The 17248-nt window shown below is 47.3% G+C and overlaps 1 protein-coding gene across 3 annotated transcripts in view; it reads right to left on the bottom strand.

Moving 5' to 3' along the window:
* The window catches only part of CUBN (cubilin), a 198656-nt gene extending 185784 nt beyond the window's left edge, over positions 1 to 12872 (bottom strand). For all 3 annotated transcript variants that reach the window (XM_083189341.1, XM_083189342.1, XM_083189343.1), the window contains exons 1-5: positions 10686 to 12872; positions 9872 to 10001; positions 6690 to 6785; positions 5499 to 5537; positions 2572 to 2673 (exon numbers count right to left, since the gene is read on the bottom strand). In XM_083189341.1, coding sequence (XP_083045467.1) covers positions 2572 to 2673; positions 5499 to 5537; positions 6690 to 6785; positions 9872 to 10001; positions 10686 to 10807 — 489 coding nt within the window. In that variant the 5' untranslated portion in view covers positions 10808 to 12872. The remainder of the gene's footprint in view (positions 1 to 2571; positions 2674 to 5498; positions 5538 to 6689; positions 6786 to 9871; positions 10002 to 10685) is intronic.
* Positions 12873 to 17248: the final 4376 nt, after the last annotated feature.

The raw sequence follows: 17248 nt of genomic DNA, 5'->3' as shown, positions 1-17248 counted from the left end.
TGGCCCCAGTGGCGTAACTATAGAGGGTGCAGGGGATGCAGCTGCTATGGGGCCCGAGAGCTTGTGGGGGCGCAGCAAGCAATTGATTGCATCTTCTATAGTCACAGCACTGCCTGCTACTGTCTTTTGAATATTTTTTCCTAGCTGTTTGGTCTTTTTTTAATGGAGTGCGGCGCGGCGCTGAGTTAAGTAATAGGCACTTCCTGGTTGTGAATGAGCCGAGGCAGGTGCTGTGCGGAGGTTCTGATAGAGCAGGCTACATCAAGCACCAAATTAGAGGGCACTGCGACTGCCCCATCCATTTGCCGTGTGCTCTATGAGACAAGCGAAGTCCGGTGGCTCTTGAAGTGAAGGCGGAGTGAGAGCGGTACAAGCTCCTCAGCAGTCATCACTACCCAACCACAAGAAGGCAGCGCAGCAGAGTTGGATGGCAGCTGTCAGTCATCCGTGCTCACATCCTGGCCGGCGTAGACCCCACAGTATGGCCACCTCAGCTTACAGCAGGTAACAAGAGGGGGGAGATTACATGTTCTGCCTTCAATTTAAAAAACTTTTGTGCCTTCTTCCTCCATCTCACATGTGCGTGCCTATTGACCCCTCCCCCAAGCAAGTGACAGCCTGCTTCCTCCCTCTCACCTGAATGTGCCTGCCACCCAGGGTCATCTTAACAGCATTATGGGCCCCCGGGCAAAGAGGTGCAGTGGGACCCCTACCGACACACAGCGGTACAGGTGTCACGGTACCGGAAGCAAGGGCGTGTTTCGTGCCCTCCCCTCCCCCCCAGTTTGTGCCGTGCGGCATAGGGCAGAGGGAGACAAACGCTGCACAGTGATAGGAGGGAGATGGGAGTCTCGCACGGTGATTGCTCCTGGCGGGAGCGTAGTAATGCCACAGGGCCCCCTAGCCATTTGCCTAGTTTTGACACTCTTGTATCATAAACTACATAGAGGTTAGTTGGAGACTGTACAACTCCCAAGGTGCACAGAGAGAGAGCGTGTATGGAAACACTTGAGGTTTTCTGGAATACAACTTGACCCTTCAGACAGTGGAAAAATACCACATCCACCTATAACTGGCCCATTATTCCACACATGCAGTTTATTTCATTTTGTTCATTATTTGTATAGTTATATCACACACACACACACATACACACAGAGACACAACACAAACATGAAACATTGTCTTGTCAACATATTAAAATGATAGACACTAGCACATGCACACTGTATCTGGTGTGACACCCAATGTGAGGGAAAAACCTGCCTCAAGCTTGACGTTCATGAGAACATCGGTCAGGCCTCTCAGCATGTGACCCTTCCTGCCATCACAGTAATGTAAGTAATATGTATGTAACCACTTGAAAGTGGTTGTATAGATTTCTCACTGCACATTTGACCTGCCAAACACTGCGGGGCTTCATCATTGACCAAATACTGGATCTTGCATGTGAAGAGCCGTGTGGCCTCTCATAGGGCGGTATTCAATGAGCTTGATTCGCCATGTTTTTATGGCGATGTTGTGCTGTTAGGCGAATTTTTGACTGAAACGGTGAATCACCCTATTCAATGACCAGATGGCGAAAACATTTCAAGGTTTTTTTCACCATGATTCACCGAGTAGCAATCGCTATCTTTTTATGGTGAAGTGGAAGGTGAACTTTTAAAATAAAGTGTTTTGTTTTTTACAATTGGTGTCAAAAAATCTGGAATTTTATTCTGGGGAGGGGCATGCTATTTTTATTCATGTGCTGTAAGCACATGAATATATATTTAATTAAAAAAAATGTATTATTATTTTTTTTTTTTTTACACAGACCAGCCAGCAGGGGGCCGGAGCCGAGCCTCTCATTATATATTCATATATTCACTTCACCCGATCATTACATATTCATGATCGGGTGTAGTAAATATATACGCGGTCCCCTGCTGGCACCCCCGGGGGGCAGCCTGTGCTGCCTGGCACCCGGGGAGCCCACCTCCCCCCCACAAACGTTCTGGGGCAGGCAGGGAGACTTCCATCTCCCTGCCTGCCACCGTCCTCAGGCTCCCTGCGGCGTTCGCCGCAGGAGCTCAAATTCGCCGGTCAGGGGCAGCGAGCCCCTGACTCGTTGAATACCGGAGCCGGCGAGGCTCCGGAACGCGGCGACCAGTGGCGAATGTGCAGCGAATCCTAAACAGGATTCGCTGCACATCGCCAAAATCCACATTGAATACCGTCTATAGACTGCAATGCTGGGGTATAAAGGATGACTTTGTGATGTTCCATTATTTGTCGCTCACTGTCAAATGAGTGATCACAATGGGGGCCAGTCTAGCGAGCAGGTAACAGTGTGCGTTACCATACAGTGTTGCATTACCATACAATGCTCATTACCATACAGTGCTCATTACCATACAGTGCTAGCACTCATGCTTCCAGGGAAGCAGCTGTGGTACCAACTCTGACCGTACCTGTATGAGCCACAACAAAAAGCAAATATTGCAATGCTTCATTCTGTATGACCAAAGTGAATGTATAGACAGGCCAGGCACTGTGTAACTGAGAAGTGTCAATGGGACAATTCCTTACCTGCCATTTACTGTTGCACAAACAGAAGAAGGAATCCAGTAGATTGAGACACGTTCCTGAATTCTGACACGGGTTACTGCTGCACGTCTTCCGGCTGATGACCTGTCATAGATACAGAGGCAAATACAAGATATTACTAAAAATACCTCCTTAGATTTTGCTTCCAGGAAATAATTGGATGACATGTCAACTCACTGACTTGATGGTATTTATTCTCAACACTGAATGATCTGCACAGTGCACGGTGCAAGATCAGATTTGAAGGGTGAGATTTAATAGGATGAGAGATTCAGAAAGTGAGAGATTTGGGACGAAATCTCGGTACTTGTTTCCTAGCACAGCGCCCGTCGGGTCCCATCGCATACCATAACTTAAGGTATGCGATGGGACCCGATCTGACCTGATATAAGGGTTTTTAATGTTCCTATACAATTTTAAAATCGCATTGCATGCCATTACAATGCAACGCATGCGATGCAACGCGATTTCCCATTCATTCCTATGGAAAATGCACCCCCAGACCCGATTTTTAATTGTACTCCCACCCTGATGGGTACTTACTATGTGAAATGCCCCCCCATAGTTAACGCCACCCCAGTATCAACGCCAAACCGAAGCTGGCGAGCGCAGCGAGCCCACGTGGGGCGGCGGAACGCGTCCTCCGACCTTTTCAGACCCCCACTATCCACGTCGGCGTGGAATTGATTTTATATAGTGTGGCGAGAGCAGCGAGCCACCGAGCCCGAATCGTGGCGAGCGCAGCGAACCCAACGAGGGGGCGCAGAATACATGTGAAGTAATCTGCTTCCGCTCGCCACGCTTCAGGCTCAGTGGTTTGCTGCGCTCGCCACGCTATATAACATCAATTCCACGGCGCCGTGGATAGTGGGGATATGAAAAGATCGGAGGACACGTACCGCCACTCCTCGCGGGCTCGCTGCGCTTGCCACGCTTCGGGTTGACGTTGATTGTGGCGTGGCGTTAACAATGGGGGGCATTTTACATACTAATTACCCATGAAGGTGGGTGTACAATTAAAAATAGGGTCTGGGAGGGCATTTAACATAGGAATCAGCCATCAGGGTGGCTGTACAATTAAAGATCGGGTGTAATTGCATCGCATCGCATGTGATTTGGTCTAATGCGATACGACCGATCTGATAGACCCGATGCCATACAATTGACATCGGTGGCGCCGTGCTAGGAAACAAGTACCGAAATCTCCCATTTTTTTTAAAGCGGCAATCATTTACACTGCAAAATCACACTGGTTTTGCAGTGTAAATGATTGCTGCTTTTAAAACAACTGGAGATTTCTTCCCAAATCTCTCACTTTCGGAATCTCTCATCCTATTAAATCTCACCCAAAATGTTTTTGAAGGATTTTTAATCTTTTAGGGGTTTTGGCATTTCCAAGAAAACGATGGCCGTATATCACAGCATTGAGTTGCCTAAGGTAGATGGCATCTCTGATATCTCATGTCGCCCCAATACCTTGCTTAAACCAAACAAATTTAACATATGGATTTAGGCTGTACAGAGAGACCCCTGAAATAAAAGTACTGTATATACGTGCCCATGCCACACGTCTTATTTTTATTTTTTTTGCAGCAGCCAAGACGTGTTGTTATGCACAGCCAATAAGGTGCGGGTGCGTTAGTAACTACATACCCTTCAACATCTGAAGAGCAAAAACTGGTACAAATTTGTAAAGGGGGCGTGGTCACGGGTAAAGAAGGTGTGACCACACCCCCTTTCCTATACATAAAAGGTACTGTACCTGCCAAAAAGGTACAGTTGAAGGCTATGGCTATGGGGTAATCTTAGTTTTGGAGCCAGGTCAAGGATCAGCAACAACCAAGTAATTCACTCCCGATTCATGATACCTGGACATACAGTAACACCATGATGCCGACAAGTTTAAAAGTCTCCTTACAGCATTTTAATGGTGTCGGCAGTCTAACTTGAAACAAGCATTTCAGCGCCAGTAGTGGCTTCCTAAGCCCTGACAATGGAATACTGCCCTGCAACGCTTTCACAGCTCATACAGCCTAAACATAAATCAAATATTGGGATCACTGATCCCTATTTGTAGTGCCTTGTGACACATTAGGCAGATGACGGAACATGATTTATGCTCACACCTTATTGGTTCATCATCTGTTTGGTCACTGCCTTGAGGCTCCTGTGACAGCTGAAGCCAAAGACAACTGAAATCTTCCTAGTAGCTGAGTAGAAAGACTAGTGTTCATTCTAGCACCCGCCATCTTTGAAAACCCATGCACTTCCTCTTCCCTGCCTGGGGTGTCGCTGTCTGCTGTGGTGTTTCTAGCACAGGTCTGGTTTGCAGACCAGTGCCGATATGCAGACCACGCTGTGCTAGAAGCACTACAGCAAACAGCGACACCCCAGGCAGGGAAGAGGTACTGCATGGGTTTTCAAAGATGGCGGGAGCTAGAATGAACACTAAAGACATCTTATCAATATATGTCATTAGGTTATCCACTCAGGAGCATCTTAATGTATAGGCACACCGGGCAGTTGCCCAGGGCCCCACAATTCTAGGGGCCTCCTAGCAGGGACAGATGGTAGTCACACAATCAGAGCCAGGAGGTAGAATTCTCTACCAGCCTCCCAGCTACAAAGTAAATGGGTGTTAGCAAAACCGATTGGAGGATAGCTGCAGCTATTCACCAATCAGAGTGCTGAAAGCCATTCATTATATGGAAGGATATGGAGAGACGCCGTGGGGGCGGCAGGAGAGGTGCACTGAACTTTTATTCTAAAAATGTTTAGGTCCCTGCGAAAGGTTTTGAAGGGGCCCCGGTGCATTGCTTTGTCCAGAGCCTGCGATGCTGCTAAGCCGGCCCTGTATCCAGTATGACATTATACTTACAGGAGAACGTTCTCTGTCATTATTTTCTTACCTGTTGCAAGGTGTCAATTCTGTTTTCAATACTGGTTAACTGGAGAAGAAAAGATCATATAAATAAGGGAAGGATTGTCAGTGAATTGCTGAAACTAATAATAAGAATAGTAATAATTATAGTAATAGTCAATTCATTTCAGGTTAATAAATATACAAGTACAATTGGAGGACTGAGCTCCATACTGATGCACTGAAAGTCAAAGCAGGGATCACTGATCCCTAACTCATACCGGACAACAGGCTGACATAGGGCAGCTCTGCGTCATGGTTTAACTTCAGCCAAAGCTGTGAAAGTAGTGATTTACTGAGTTCGCAGTGACAGCCAAACATTCTAGTTTGTCCCCCATCAGTGCTATGGATCCATGTCTACTTCCACCAGCCGATAATGGAGGCAGTGAATCCTGGAGGGATCATTAATATTAAATAGAATTGGACCTGCCCGTTCACTAGGAGCAGTGCCACCATGGAGGCATGCAGTATGACTACTGCGTAGGCCGCATGCAAGTTCCGCGCCTCTGCTGCTGCAAATGACGGGCGCCCCTAGCATATAGGGCCTGATTCAGACCTGTTCACTAAGCTGGGTATGTACGCAGCCTAGCGAACAGGTAAATGTCTTGCCAAGAGAAGGGGGGTTTCTGGGCAACCAGAACCCCCCCCCCCCCCCTGCGTTTGCCTATGCCCCCACCCCCACACACATTCAAGGGGATTTGGATGCTTACACATCCCTTTGCATGCGGCATTCGATGGTCACCAACCATCGAAATTATTTTTTTCCCCGTTGGCAAATCAAAGTCAGTCTAGGCTGACTTCTATTTAAGACAGAGATGGACGAATAGGGGGCGGGCGCTGACGTCATGTGACGTCATCCGCCCATCCTGAGCAGGCCTCGATCCACTTGCATTCCCAAGGGAACGCCCAGCTTTCTCTTGGGGACGCCCATAAACCGCTGGTTATTCCTCTGCTACCGCCCCCTACCCGCCCCCTTCCCTGCCCTGACCGTGAGAACGCCTCGGCTAGTGAGATACTCACCGAAGGCGTTCACACAGGGGGTCTGCACATGCGCTTATTCGTGAATGCGCATGTGCAGACCCCCACCATCAGAAATGGGCCTGATTTCGGCCCTGTCCGAGCCAACCTGAATCAGGCCCATAATGCTGTCAGCCAATCACAAATACCTCAGTACATGTACCTTTGTGTCCAGCTGAGCGATCTGCTGGGTAACAGTCTGGTTGTTTCCAGTGACGCTGGCTCTCAGTACAGCAATCTCCTCCTTATTTTTACTTATCTGAAAATGTAAATAATACAAGAGGTTCTCCTTTGTTTTGCCAGGACAGATCTTCTGTGATAAAGGCCATTTTACATTTTAGCTAAAAGTTAAAGTGTTACATGATAAACGTGAGTTTTACGACAAAGCGAATGCAGTGACATTCCTGCAGGGCACATAAGGGCACAGTAGCCGGCATATACCTGTGCCCATGCTCCAGATCTCCGAGAGGCCATCTATAAAGCATGGAGGTATGACTTGGCACCAATCTTATTATGTTTGAGAACATTAAATGCTCATTACCTCCACTATACACAGGAACATGCAGGCCATATAAAGTGTTCATAAGCGATTGAGCCTCAGTGGAAATGGCCCTACAAAAATAATCTGGGATTCAAGCACGGTTGGACATGAATAGGAGCCGTGTCGAGGAGCAGTGTAAACAGATGGGTGCCCGATGACTCAATGACAGTAGGGATTCCGCCGATCATTTCTCCGACAATGGAATCAGGAGCCCAACAGTAAGGTTTCAATATGTTCGCCAGGGCTGAATCGAGGCCCACTAGCACCCTGAGCGATATTTTTTGAAGTGCCACTCCCAAATGCAGCGACCATGCTCCATTATACATATGCCACACTGTGATGCCCATTATACAAATGACACACACCATGATGCCCATTAGACATTATGCCACAAACCATGATGCCCATTATACATATACCACACCGTGATGCCCATTACACATTATGACACACACTATGATGCCCATTACATATTATGCAACACACTGTGATGATGGCCATTATACATATGCCACACACCGTGATGCCCACATTATGCATATGCCACACACTGTGATGCCCATTATACATATGCCACACACTGTGATGATGCTGATTATACATATGCCACACACTGTGATGCCCATTACACATTATGCCACATAAGTGCCGCTTACCTACATGCTCATTGTTCTTTCTCAATGCCAGGGGTTACATGCTCTATTCCAGGGGTTACGTGCTTGATGCCAGGGGCTTCATGCTCAATGCTAAGGGAGAATACATGCTCGTTGCCAAGGGGGAGTTAAATGCTCATTGTCAAGGGGGAGTGAATTGCTGCCTCTCACTCTAAGGAAGACAGCCGCACATAATTTAAAGCCATGACAGCCGGGCAGAGAGCTGTGCGCTGCCCGGCTGCACACTCAAAGCAGGTATTGTACATGGCTATTTTGAACTCTCCTGCTGGACCGCAACCCAATTGGAGCTTGCAGTCCAGCAGCCAATCAGGAGCCACCACTGCTGCTCTTCATTGGCTGCTGGACTGCGAGCTCCGATTGGCTCACGGTCCAGCAGGGGAGTTCAAAATAGCCGCGGACCTGCTTTGAGTATACAGCCGGGCAGCGCACAGCTCTCTGCCTGGCTTTCACGGCTTTAAATTGTGTGTGCCTTATGTGTCGGGGACTTATACCATACCCAAACAGGTAAGCCGGGTATTCGGAATCTGAACCAATATACAGCAATGGGAGAGCCCATACCTTCCAACTGCAGCATTCTGAAGGCAGTCGGGAGATTGGGGGACAGGGCACATGCCCTTCTATGCAGGCAGCAGCTGTGCCGGGGTGAATATGAACGGATGCCAAACGCATGCGCACTGCGTCCATATGCAGCACAAAGATGGAGGCTCATCCCCATTATGGGGTAGGAAGATTTCTTGATGTTTAGAGATCTCCAAGCAGCCATCTTAAAGACAGTGCACCCATGTGCAGTGTGAATGGTGCTAACCCTAGAATATCCTGGGTCGGTACTTCAGTGGAAACAGGGTATATCCTGGGTCTGACCTGGGCTGGAACTGTTTTCAAACTTCTGGGTCGTTATCAGTGAGGGCACTGTGGGAACATTGGCAGACTCTGGGATATATCATATGGTGCATTTTTAAAAACAGCTCTTAGATGCAAAATGTATACATTATTGCGGGTGCCGGACGGGGTCCCGACTGTCTAAACACCGACAGCCGGGTTCCCGACGGCCACCTGCTATTTTCCCTCGTGGGGGTCCACGACCCCCATAGAGGGAGAATAGAATAGTCGGACCCCGATACCATACCCATTATTGCATAGGTTCATCCTGCTCCAGTATATGGAAATATTGGTATTTATGTGACATAGAGCAATTTTGGGCGGTAAGTGGATTAGGAAAATGTGAGCCAAATATCCGCCCTGTCTTATAAGAGTCTAATACTCTCATAACGCCGTTTGGCCAAGCCTGGTCTAACGAAAGCATAGCAGTTGTGTATGTAAAGCTCTGTGCAATTCTGGGCCAGGCCAGCATTAGCCCTATGGATTCTCGGATTAGAATCAGGCTTCCATGGCTGCTCACAGCTACAGCCCCTCAAGGCCCCCATACACTGGCCAATTAAGCTGCAATTTAGTCTCTTTTCCTGCAATTGCAGCAATCAATCGCAGGAAAAGAGTCCAAATTGCAGGTGACTGACAGCGGGTCCGATGCAATGCGCGGGACGCGGCAGCAGATCACTTTGAAACACTGGACGGCCCTCTGATTGGCTGGGGCCGCTGAGAGAGAGCACTCTCCCAGCCAATCAACGGCCTCACATTCAGGCAGCCACTGATCGGCTGAGAGAGCTCTCACTCAGCGGCTTCAGCCAATAAGTGTGCCGTCTAGTATTTCAAAGTCATCTGCTGCCGCTACCGAGTCCCGCTGCCTGAAAGCTACACCGCTACGGTCCCCGCTACACAGCCACAATGCCACCCCTGCCACTGCTGAGTCCTGCCAGACCCCAGCGCTCCGGTCTCCAGCTCCACAGCCGCCACCGCTCCGGTCCCGCTCCTCCTCCGCCAGCTCCAGTGAGACCCCTGGCCCTGACTGGCAATGTCACTAGATTTATCTTGCATGCGCATCGCTATCGCTATGGCCCCTACACACGGAGCGATCTAGTCAGATAACTTAGAAAATGCCCTGAAATCCCCCTGCGTGTAGGCCCCATCAGGCCCTGAATCTGATAAATGACAATATAGCCGAGGCCAGACTCAATAACAGTAATTACCATGAGCCCCTTTAACGTATTTATTATTAATTAGATATCTAGTTACCTGATTCAGAAGTTCAGAGAGATCAGCATCATTCATTTTAATTTTCCCATAGGAACCGGTCTTAAACTCAATATTTTTGACTTGGTTCACCGAAAATATTAAATTTCCGTTTTCAGAAGACATCCGAGGTCTATGAGGGAATAAAGACGTTATTATCTCCCATTAAGCTAATGTTTCTCTTATATAGCCATAATTCTAAACATCAACTGATATATAATAGAAACAAAACCCAGGTATGTAACTTATGCTACTCCAGCAGCTGTTGGACTACAAGTCCCAGCAAGCCCCATCAGCTGGAGGATCAAGCTTCATTTAAGTGGGTATGGATCATTGGATCGATCCATATTAGGTTAAAATGCATTGCTTGACCACTGGAGGTCGACATACCTAAGGTCGAAAGGGTTGCAACGTCAACACAAGTATTAGGTCGACAATGGCTAGGTCAACAGTGAAAAAGTTGACAAGTGTTTTCCACGTTTTGTAACCCGAATGTTGACATAGTCGACATGGACACCGTCAAATTTTAACACTGTGCTAGCCATAAAACATAAAAACGTCATGTCGACATTCCCATTGTCGTCATGATTGTGTCGACCTTAGCCATGTCAAGCAGTGTTCCATCTGTATAGTACAGTAATGGCTATCCTTGACACGCCAGCTGTTGTTGAACTACACATCCCAGCATGCCCTGCATCAGTTTTGGTTTGGCCAAATAGCAAAACTGTATCAGGGCATGCTGGGATGTGTAGTTCAACAACAGCTGGAGTGCCAAGGTTAGTCATCACTCACTGGTATAGTATAACATCATACTTACTGGTCATTGGACGCATCTCTTTTCTGCCTTGATGTCACTGGCTCCCCAAGATGACATATCAGTCCTGAAAGTATTATGAACACTGCTAAGAAATGCCTAGGAACCTGGCCTGGAGACAGCATGGTGCTGTCCGCTCTCCCCAGGCAGAGAGACTGGTGCACTCACTGCACTGGGACACCTTGGAATATACGGACACGTACTTTGTCCTCAGAGATCCGTCTGTTCCCACAAGTCCTGTTGGAGATAGTCAAGGCGAACTCTTCATTCATAGTAATTATTCATCCTGAGCAATGGAAGAGGACAAAGGGCTGACTAGTCACCCTTCAAGCACATTGGAACGCTCACTAGTAGATACCAGGCAACCTTTGCAACATGCAGAGACTGCACAGGGCTAATAAGGTACACAGCTGCCTCAAATTAACCCACCGGCAGTGCACTGTATACAGTATACTGTATATACTGTATGTGATGCAGTGTGTTTAGTCAGCAGGAATAACTATTGTCTGGCCCGGGGATTGCTTAATAACGGGTGGCATCGACAGCTATATAGTATATAGGAGATAACAGCACATGCACACCTATGAGATCATATCTCAGAGCTGTCAGGTGCCAAGTACACTGGAGGAAACATGCAGCCGATCACCTGGAACATCCTTCTAGGAATCCTAATGCATGCAATAAATCAATAAACATGAGTGGAAACGTAGATACTAGAAGAGATCGGGAACCTTTGGCCCTCCAGCTGTTATTGAACTACATATCCCAGCATGCCCTATGTATGTATAGTTCAACAACAGCCGGAGGGCCGAAAGGTTCCTCATTCCTGCACTAGACTAACTTTCATCCAAACATCCAACTGGTTGGTTGGTTGGACGGAAAATCTGGTACTGTATTGGAGCAAAATGACACTCGGCAATTTGCTCACAATCGCAGGAGCATGGACAAAAACATTCAGTCAAATTGTTTAAATCAAATAGAATCAGCTACAGCACTTTGTCTGAGCGCCAGTCTTTTTCCGTTTCCAGAACAAATTACTGAATTATGAGTTACATTTGCTCCCATCCAGTACCAGATTTTTACTCCATCCAACCAACTAGTTGGATGATAGGATGAAAGTTAGTCAGGTGTATGCCAAGCACAGCCAATGAAAGAAAGCAAAACGACAAAAAATATCTGGGGGGATTGGGTAAAAAAATGGAACATTCCGGACCCCGAAACACAGAGCCAGCTCCATACAGCATCCTCTGCCACTGTGGAGCTTGTAGTGTGCGTCCCCGTCAGTGGGGTGTCCCGTCTGGGGGAGTGTCTGTGTCGGCTGTCACCTGGGAAAAGGGTAAGGGAGAGATTGCAGCCTCCCTGTATGGTCAGAAAATAAAGGAGCGTAAATTACTGCGCCTAATTGGATACCGGCCACAGTGTTAACTACTCAGCTTCTAACTCCCATATCATAGGCTGTGTTCAAAAAATGACAGGAGCTGATTGGTTGGTACAGTACTAAATTGTGCGATTGATAATTGTATACTTATTTCTCATTTTAACATTATTTATTATAAAAAGTGATGTAAAAGTGCCACTAATGGGTATAAAGTGTATTCATAAGCTGGACTTGGCTGCTACTATGTGTTTAGAAGTTTTTTAGTTTGTCGTTCCTGCAATTTAACGAATATCCAACATTGTGATGGAAATACAATTTATGGGTATTCAGTAGAAATGAAATTGCCGGTTACCGCAAGGAGAGGTTATTGGTGATTATCTGCCAGGTGACGGGTGTACAATGATTTAATAGAGTTGAGCAGAATAAATGAACAAGTCAGGTGGGTGGACAGTGTAATTTATGAGGACACGTGATACAGATGACTTGCATTTGCATTACAATGGACACAATAAACATTTTATTCAGGGTCAGTGAAGGCGCCTTTACATCCCACGTTACACGTACTCGGGGCTCAAAGAAGTGACAGTTATACAAAACTGCTTGTAAGGGGACTAAAGTGATGTTTTTAGTGACATCGAAGTAGATTAGCTCTATTACGAATATGAAGTAAATACGCAGAATTCAGCTTCAGCTGGGAACAACTCACCTTCTGCTATACAATGGGGCAGATGTATTAATCTGCCCCTAACATTTATAAAATAAAGGGTCCCGCTTCTCCGGTATAACGTGGAGAAGCGGGCACCCGTAGTGGCCGAATGTATTAACCCCCCCCCCCCCCCGCATTGATAAGGAGAGCCGTTATGCCCAGCGTTAACGGCTCTCCTTATCAGCGTCCCTGTGTATGCGCAATCGTACTTTCCCCCTGGCCGGCTGTAATGGGCATGTGCGAGATCTCGCTATTATCGTGAGATCTCGTGCGCAGCTGAGCCAGCAGCAGGGCTAGCATTGTCCCCGCAGTGGGGATAGGACAACGCTAGCCCTGGGCTGGTGTTGCTAATTACTGGGGGGGATTGCAGGATACAGCCCCGCCGTGCGTTACTTGGCGGGCTGTCCCAAGCACATGTAAGGTGCGCTGTTCATACACTGAAAAAAAACGTAATCCCCCCCAGTTAACTAATGTTAAGTGCAGAAAGGCACTTAATTCTGGTTAATGCATCTGCCCCATTGTAACTAAATGTTACTTACATGGACCATGGCCAAAACTGACGGATCAGTGACCATATGGAATGTTATTCACTTTCAGGAGTTACGTGTGTGTGAATCTTGGTCAATAAGTCTGTGGAGAACAATTATACAAGCTGTAGTTCAGTTTTTGTAGCTTTTAAACCCAAATAAATAAATAAATGATCACCCTTCATAATAAATCAGATCTGATTAAGCTATTGTCTATTCATACTGAAACCGTGAAGGATTTGTGGTAATCATTTCTACTCTTTGATCATAGATTAACAAAACAAAACCACTTATCTCTCAAAACGTTCCCCTGTAATGTTTACTGTATGAGCTTGCATACCTCCCAACTGTTCAGATTTATTGCGGGGCCGTCCCGTTTTGTTGGGACGGTCCTGCCCAGGGTCCTGCATGGGGAAGGGGGGGGGGAGAGTTGGGAATCCCCCCTGCCCGGTGCAGATCTGCCCCCGGAGACAGTGGGGACTGGGGCATGGCCAGCAGCTCAGAGCTGTCTCGAGTATAGGCCATGCCCCCTTCCTGGCCCACACATGTTAGGAGGTAAGGGCTTGTAGTGTGCTGCACTGCTCGCCAGTTTCCTTTACAAATGCACTTTTGTAGGATGGATATAAACCACATTGTATTGGGCTACAGTATGGTATGGATGGCTTTTGCAATTTAATCTTAGGATTCCAACAGTTGTAATCATCTCGTGCTTATTAGGGAGAATACATGGCATAATCATACCAGCACTGCCAGCTATGTATGTTCACCATCATACCAGCACTGCCATCTATGTATGTGCACCATCACTCCAGTACTGCCAGCTATGTATGTTCACCATCACACCAGCACTGCCATCTATGTATGTGCATCATAACTCCAGCACTGCCAGATATGTATGTTCACCATCACGCCAGCACGGCCATCTATGTATGTGCGCCATCACTCCAGTACTGCCAGCTATGTATGTTCACCATCACACCAGCACTGCCAGCTATGTATGTTCACCATCACGGCCATCTATGTATGTGCGCCATCACTCCAGTACTGCCAGCTATGTATGTTAACCATCACTGCCAGCTATGTATGTTCACCATCACACCAGCATTGCCATCTATGTATGTGCACCATCACTCCAGTACTGCCAGCTATGTATGTTCACCATCACACCAGCACTGCCATCTATGTATGTGCACCATCACTCCAGTACTGCCAGCTATGTATGTTCACCATCACTCCAGCACTGCCATCTATGTATGTTCACCATCACACCAGCACGGCCATCTATGTATGTGCAACATCACTCCAGTACTGCCAGCTATGTATGTTCACCATCACACCAGCACTGCCAGCTATGTATGTTCACCATTACACCAGCACTGCCAGCTATGTATGTTCACCATCACACCAGCACTGCCATCTATGTATGTGCGCCATCACTCCAGTACTGCCAGCTATGTATGTTCACCATCACACCAGCACTGCCATCTATGTATGTGCACCATCACACCAGCACTGCCAGCTATGTATGTGCACCATCACACCAGCACTGCCAGCTATGTATGTTCACCATCACACCAGCACTGCCAGCTATGTATGTTCACCATCACACCAGCACTGCCAGCTATGTATGTTCACCATCACTCCAGCACTGCCATCTATGTATGTTCACCATCACACCAGCACGGCCATCTATGTATGTGCAACATCACTCCAGTACTGCCAGCTATGTATGTTCACCATCACTGCCAGCTATGTATGTTCACCATTACACCAGCACTGCCAGCTATGTATGTTCACCATCACACCAGCACTGCCATCTATGTATGTGCGCCATCACTCCAGTACTGCCAGCTATGTATGTTCACCATCACACCAGCACTGCCATCTATGTATGTGCACCATCACACCAGCACTGCCAGCTATGTATGTGCACCATCACACCAGCACTGCCAGCTATGTATGTTCACCATCACACCAGCACTGCCAGCTATGTATGTTCACCATCACACCAGCACTGCCATCTATGTATGTGCACCATCACACCAGCACTGCCAGCTATGTATGTTCACCATCACTCCAGTACTGCCAGCTATGTATGTTCACCATCACACCAGCACTGCCAGCTATGTATGTTCACCATCACACCAGCACTGCCATCTATGTATGTTCACCATCACACCAGCACTGCCATCTATGTATGTTTACCATCACACCAGCACTGCCAGCTATGTATGTTCACCATCACACCAGCACTGCCATCTATGTATGTTTACCATCACACCAGCACTGCCATCTATGTATGTTCACCATCACACCAGCACTGCCATCTATGTATGTGCACCATCACTCCAGTACTGCCAGCTATGTATGTTCACCATCACACCAGCACTGCCATCTATGTATGTGCACCATCACTCCAGTACTGCAAGCTATGTATGTTCACCATCACACCAGCACTGCCAGCTATGTATGTTCACCATCACACCAGCACTGCCATCTATGTATGTGCACCATCACTCCAGTACTGCCAGCTATGTATGTTCACCATCACACCAGCACTGCCTATGTCTATGTATGTGCACCATCACACCAGCACTGCCATCTATGTATGTGCACCATCACTCCAGTACTGCCAGCTATGTATGTTCACCATCACAGCAGCACTGCCAGCTATGTATGTTCACCATCACACCAGCACTGCCATCTATGTATGTGCACCATCACTCCAGTACTGCCAGCTATGTATGTTCATCATCACACCAGCACTGCCAGCTATGTATGTTCACCATCACACCAGCACGGCCATCTATGTATGTGCACCATCACTCCAGTACTGCCAGCTATGTATGTTCACCATCACACCAGCACGGCCATCTATGTATGTGCACCATCACTCCAGTACTGCCAGCTATGTATGTTCACCATCACACCAGCACTGCCAGCTATGTATGTTCACCATCACACCAGCACTGCCATCGATGTATGTGCACCATCACTCCAATACTGCCAGCTATGTATGTTCACCATCACACCAGCACTGCCTATGTCTATGTATGTTCACCATCACACCAGTACTGCCAGCTATGTATGTTTACCATCACACCAGCACTGCCATCTATGTATGTGCACCATCACTCCAGAACTGCCATCTATGTATGTGCACCATCACTCCAGTACTGCCAGCTATGTATGTTCACCATCACACCAGCACTGCCTATGTCTATGTATGTGCACCATCACACCAGCACTGCCTATGTATGTGCACCTTCAAATGGATTAGTAACAATGGGGTCTATTCATGAAGCAGTGAGAAGAGTGGAGGAGTGAGCCAGTGGAGAAGTCGCCCATGGCAACCAATCAGCTGCTCTGTATAATACAATAAACTCTTCCTGTCACCTTCCTTAAAACACCTACTTCTTCTGGGAACTCTGTCCATTCTCATGTAAGCCCCACCCCTCTCTAAGTCCATGGTTCAGGACAGACATAACTATAGTTTCCAGCGTCCCAAGGAACTTAGAGGCGGCACTCCATAGATTTTTCAAATGGTATAAATGTAAAAATTCAATGAGGTCACAGAAACATGCAGGTTTCAAGGCCGCGGGCCTTTTCGTCGGGACAGCAGCCCCTGTGTGCAAGAAAGAGCAGTGCCGTTTTTTGGACTGCGGCACTCCCGAGACTTATTGCGCTGTGAAAACAGATGGAAAATTTAATCCATCAAAGTATCTACGTTTTGGGGTTTGCAGACCTCGTCATCAGGGTTTTCACCACACAATAACTCTCAGAGGGCCAGATGTATCAAGCTGTAAAAGTGATAAAATGGAGAGTGATCAACAGCCAGTAAATCAGCTCCTACCTGCCATGTTACAGGTTGGGTTTGAAAAATGACAGGTAGAAGCTGATTGGCTGTTTGTTTATCACTCTGCATTTTATCACTTTTTCGAAGCCTGGATATATC

This window comes from Crinia signifera, chromosome 5 (assembly GCF_055691185.1).
Source record: "Crinia signifera chromosome 5, ASM5569118v1, whole genome shotgun sequence".
NCBI lineage: Eukaryota > Metazoa > Chordata > Amphibia > Anura > Myobatrachidae > Crinia > Crinia signifera.
Note: the sequence above shows the minus strand (reverse complement) of the source record. Positions and strands in the feature narration are given on the sequence as shown.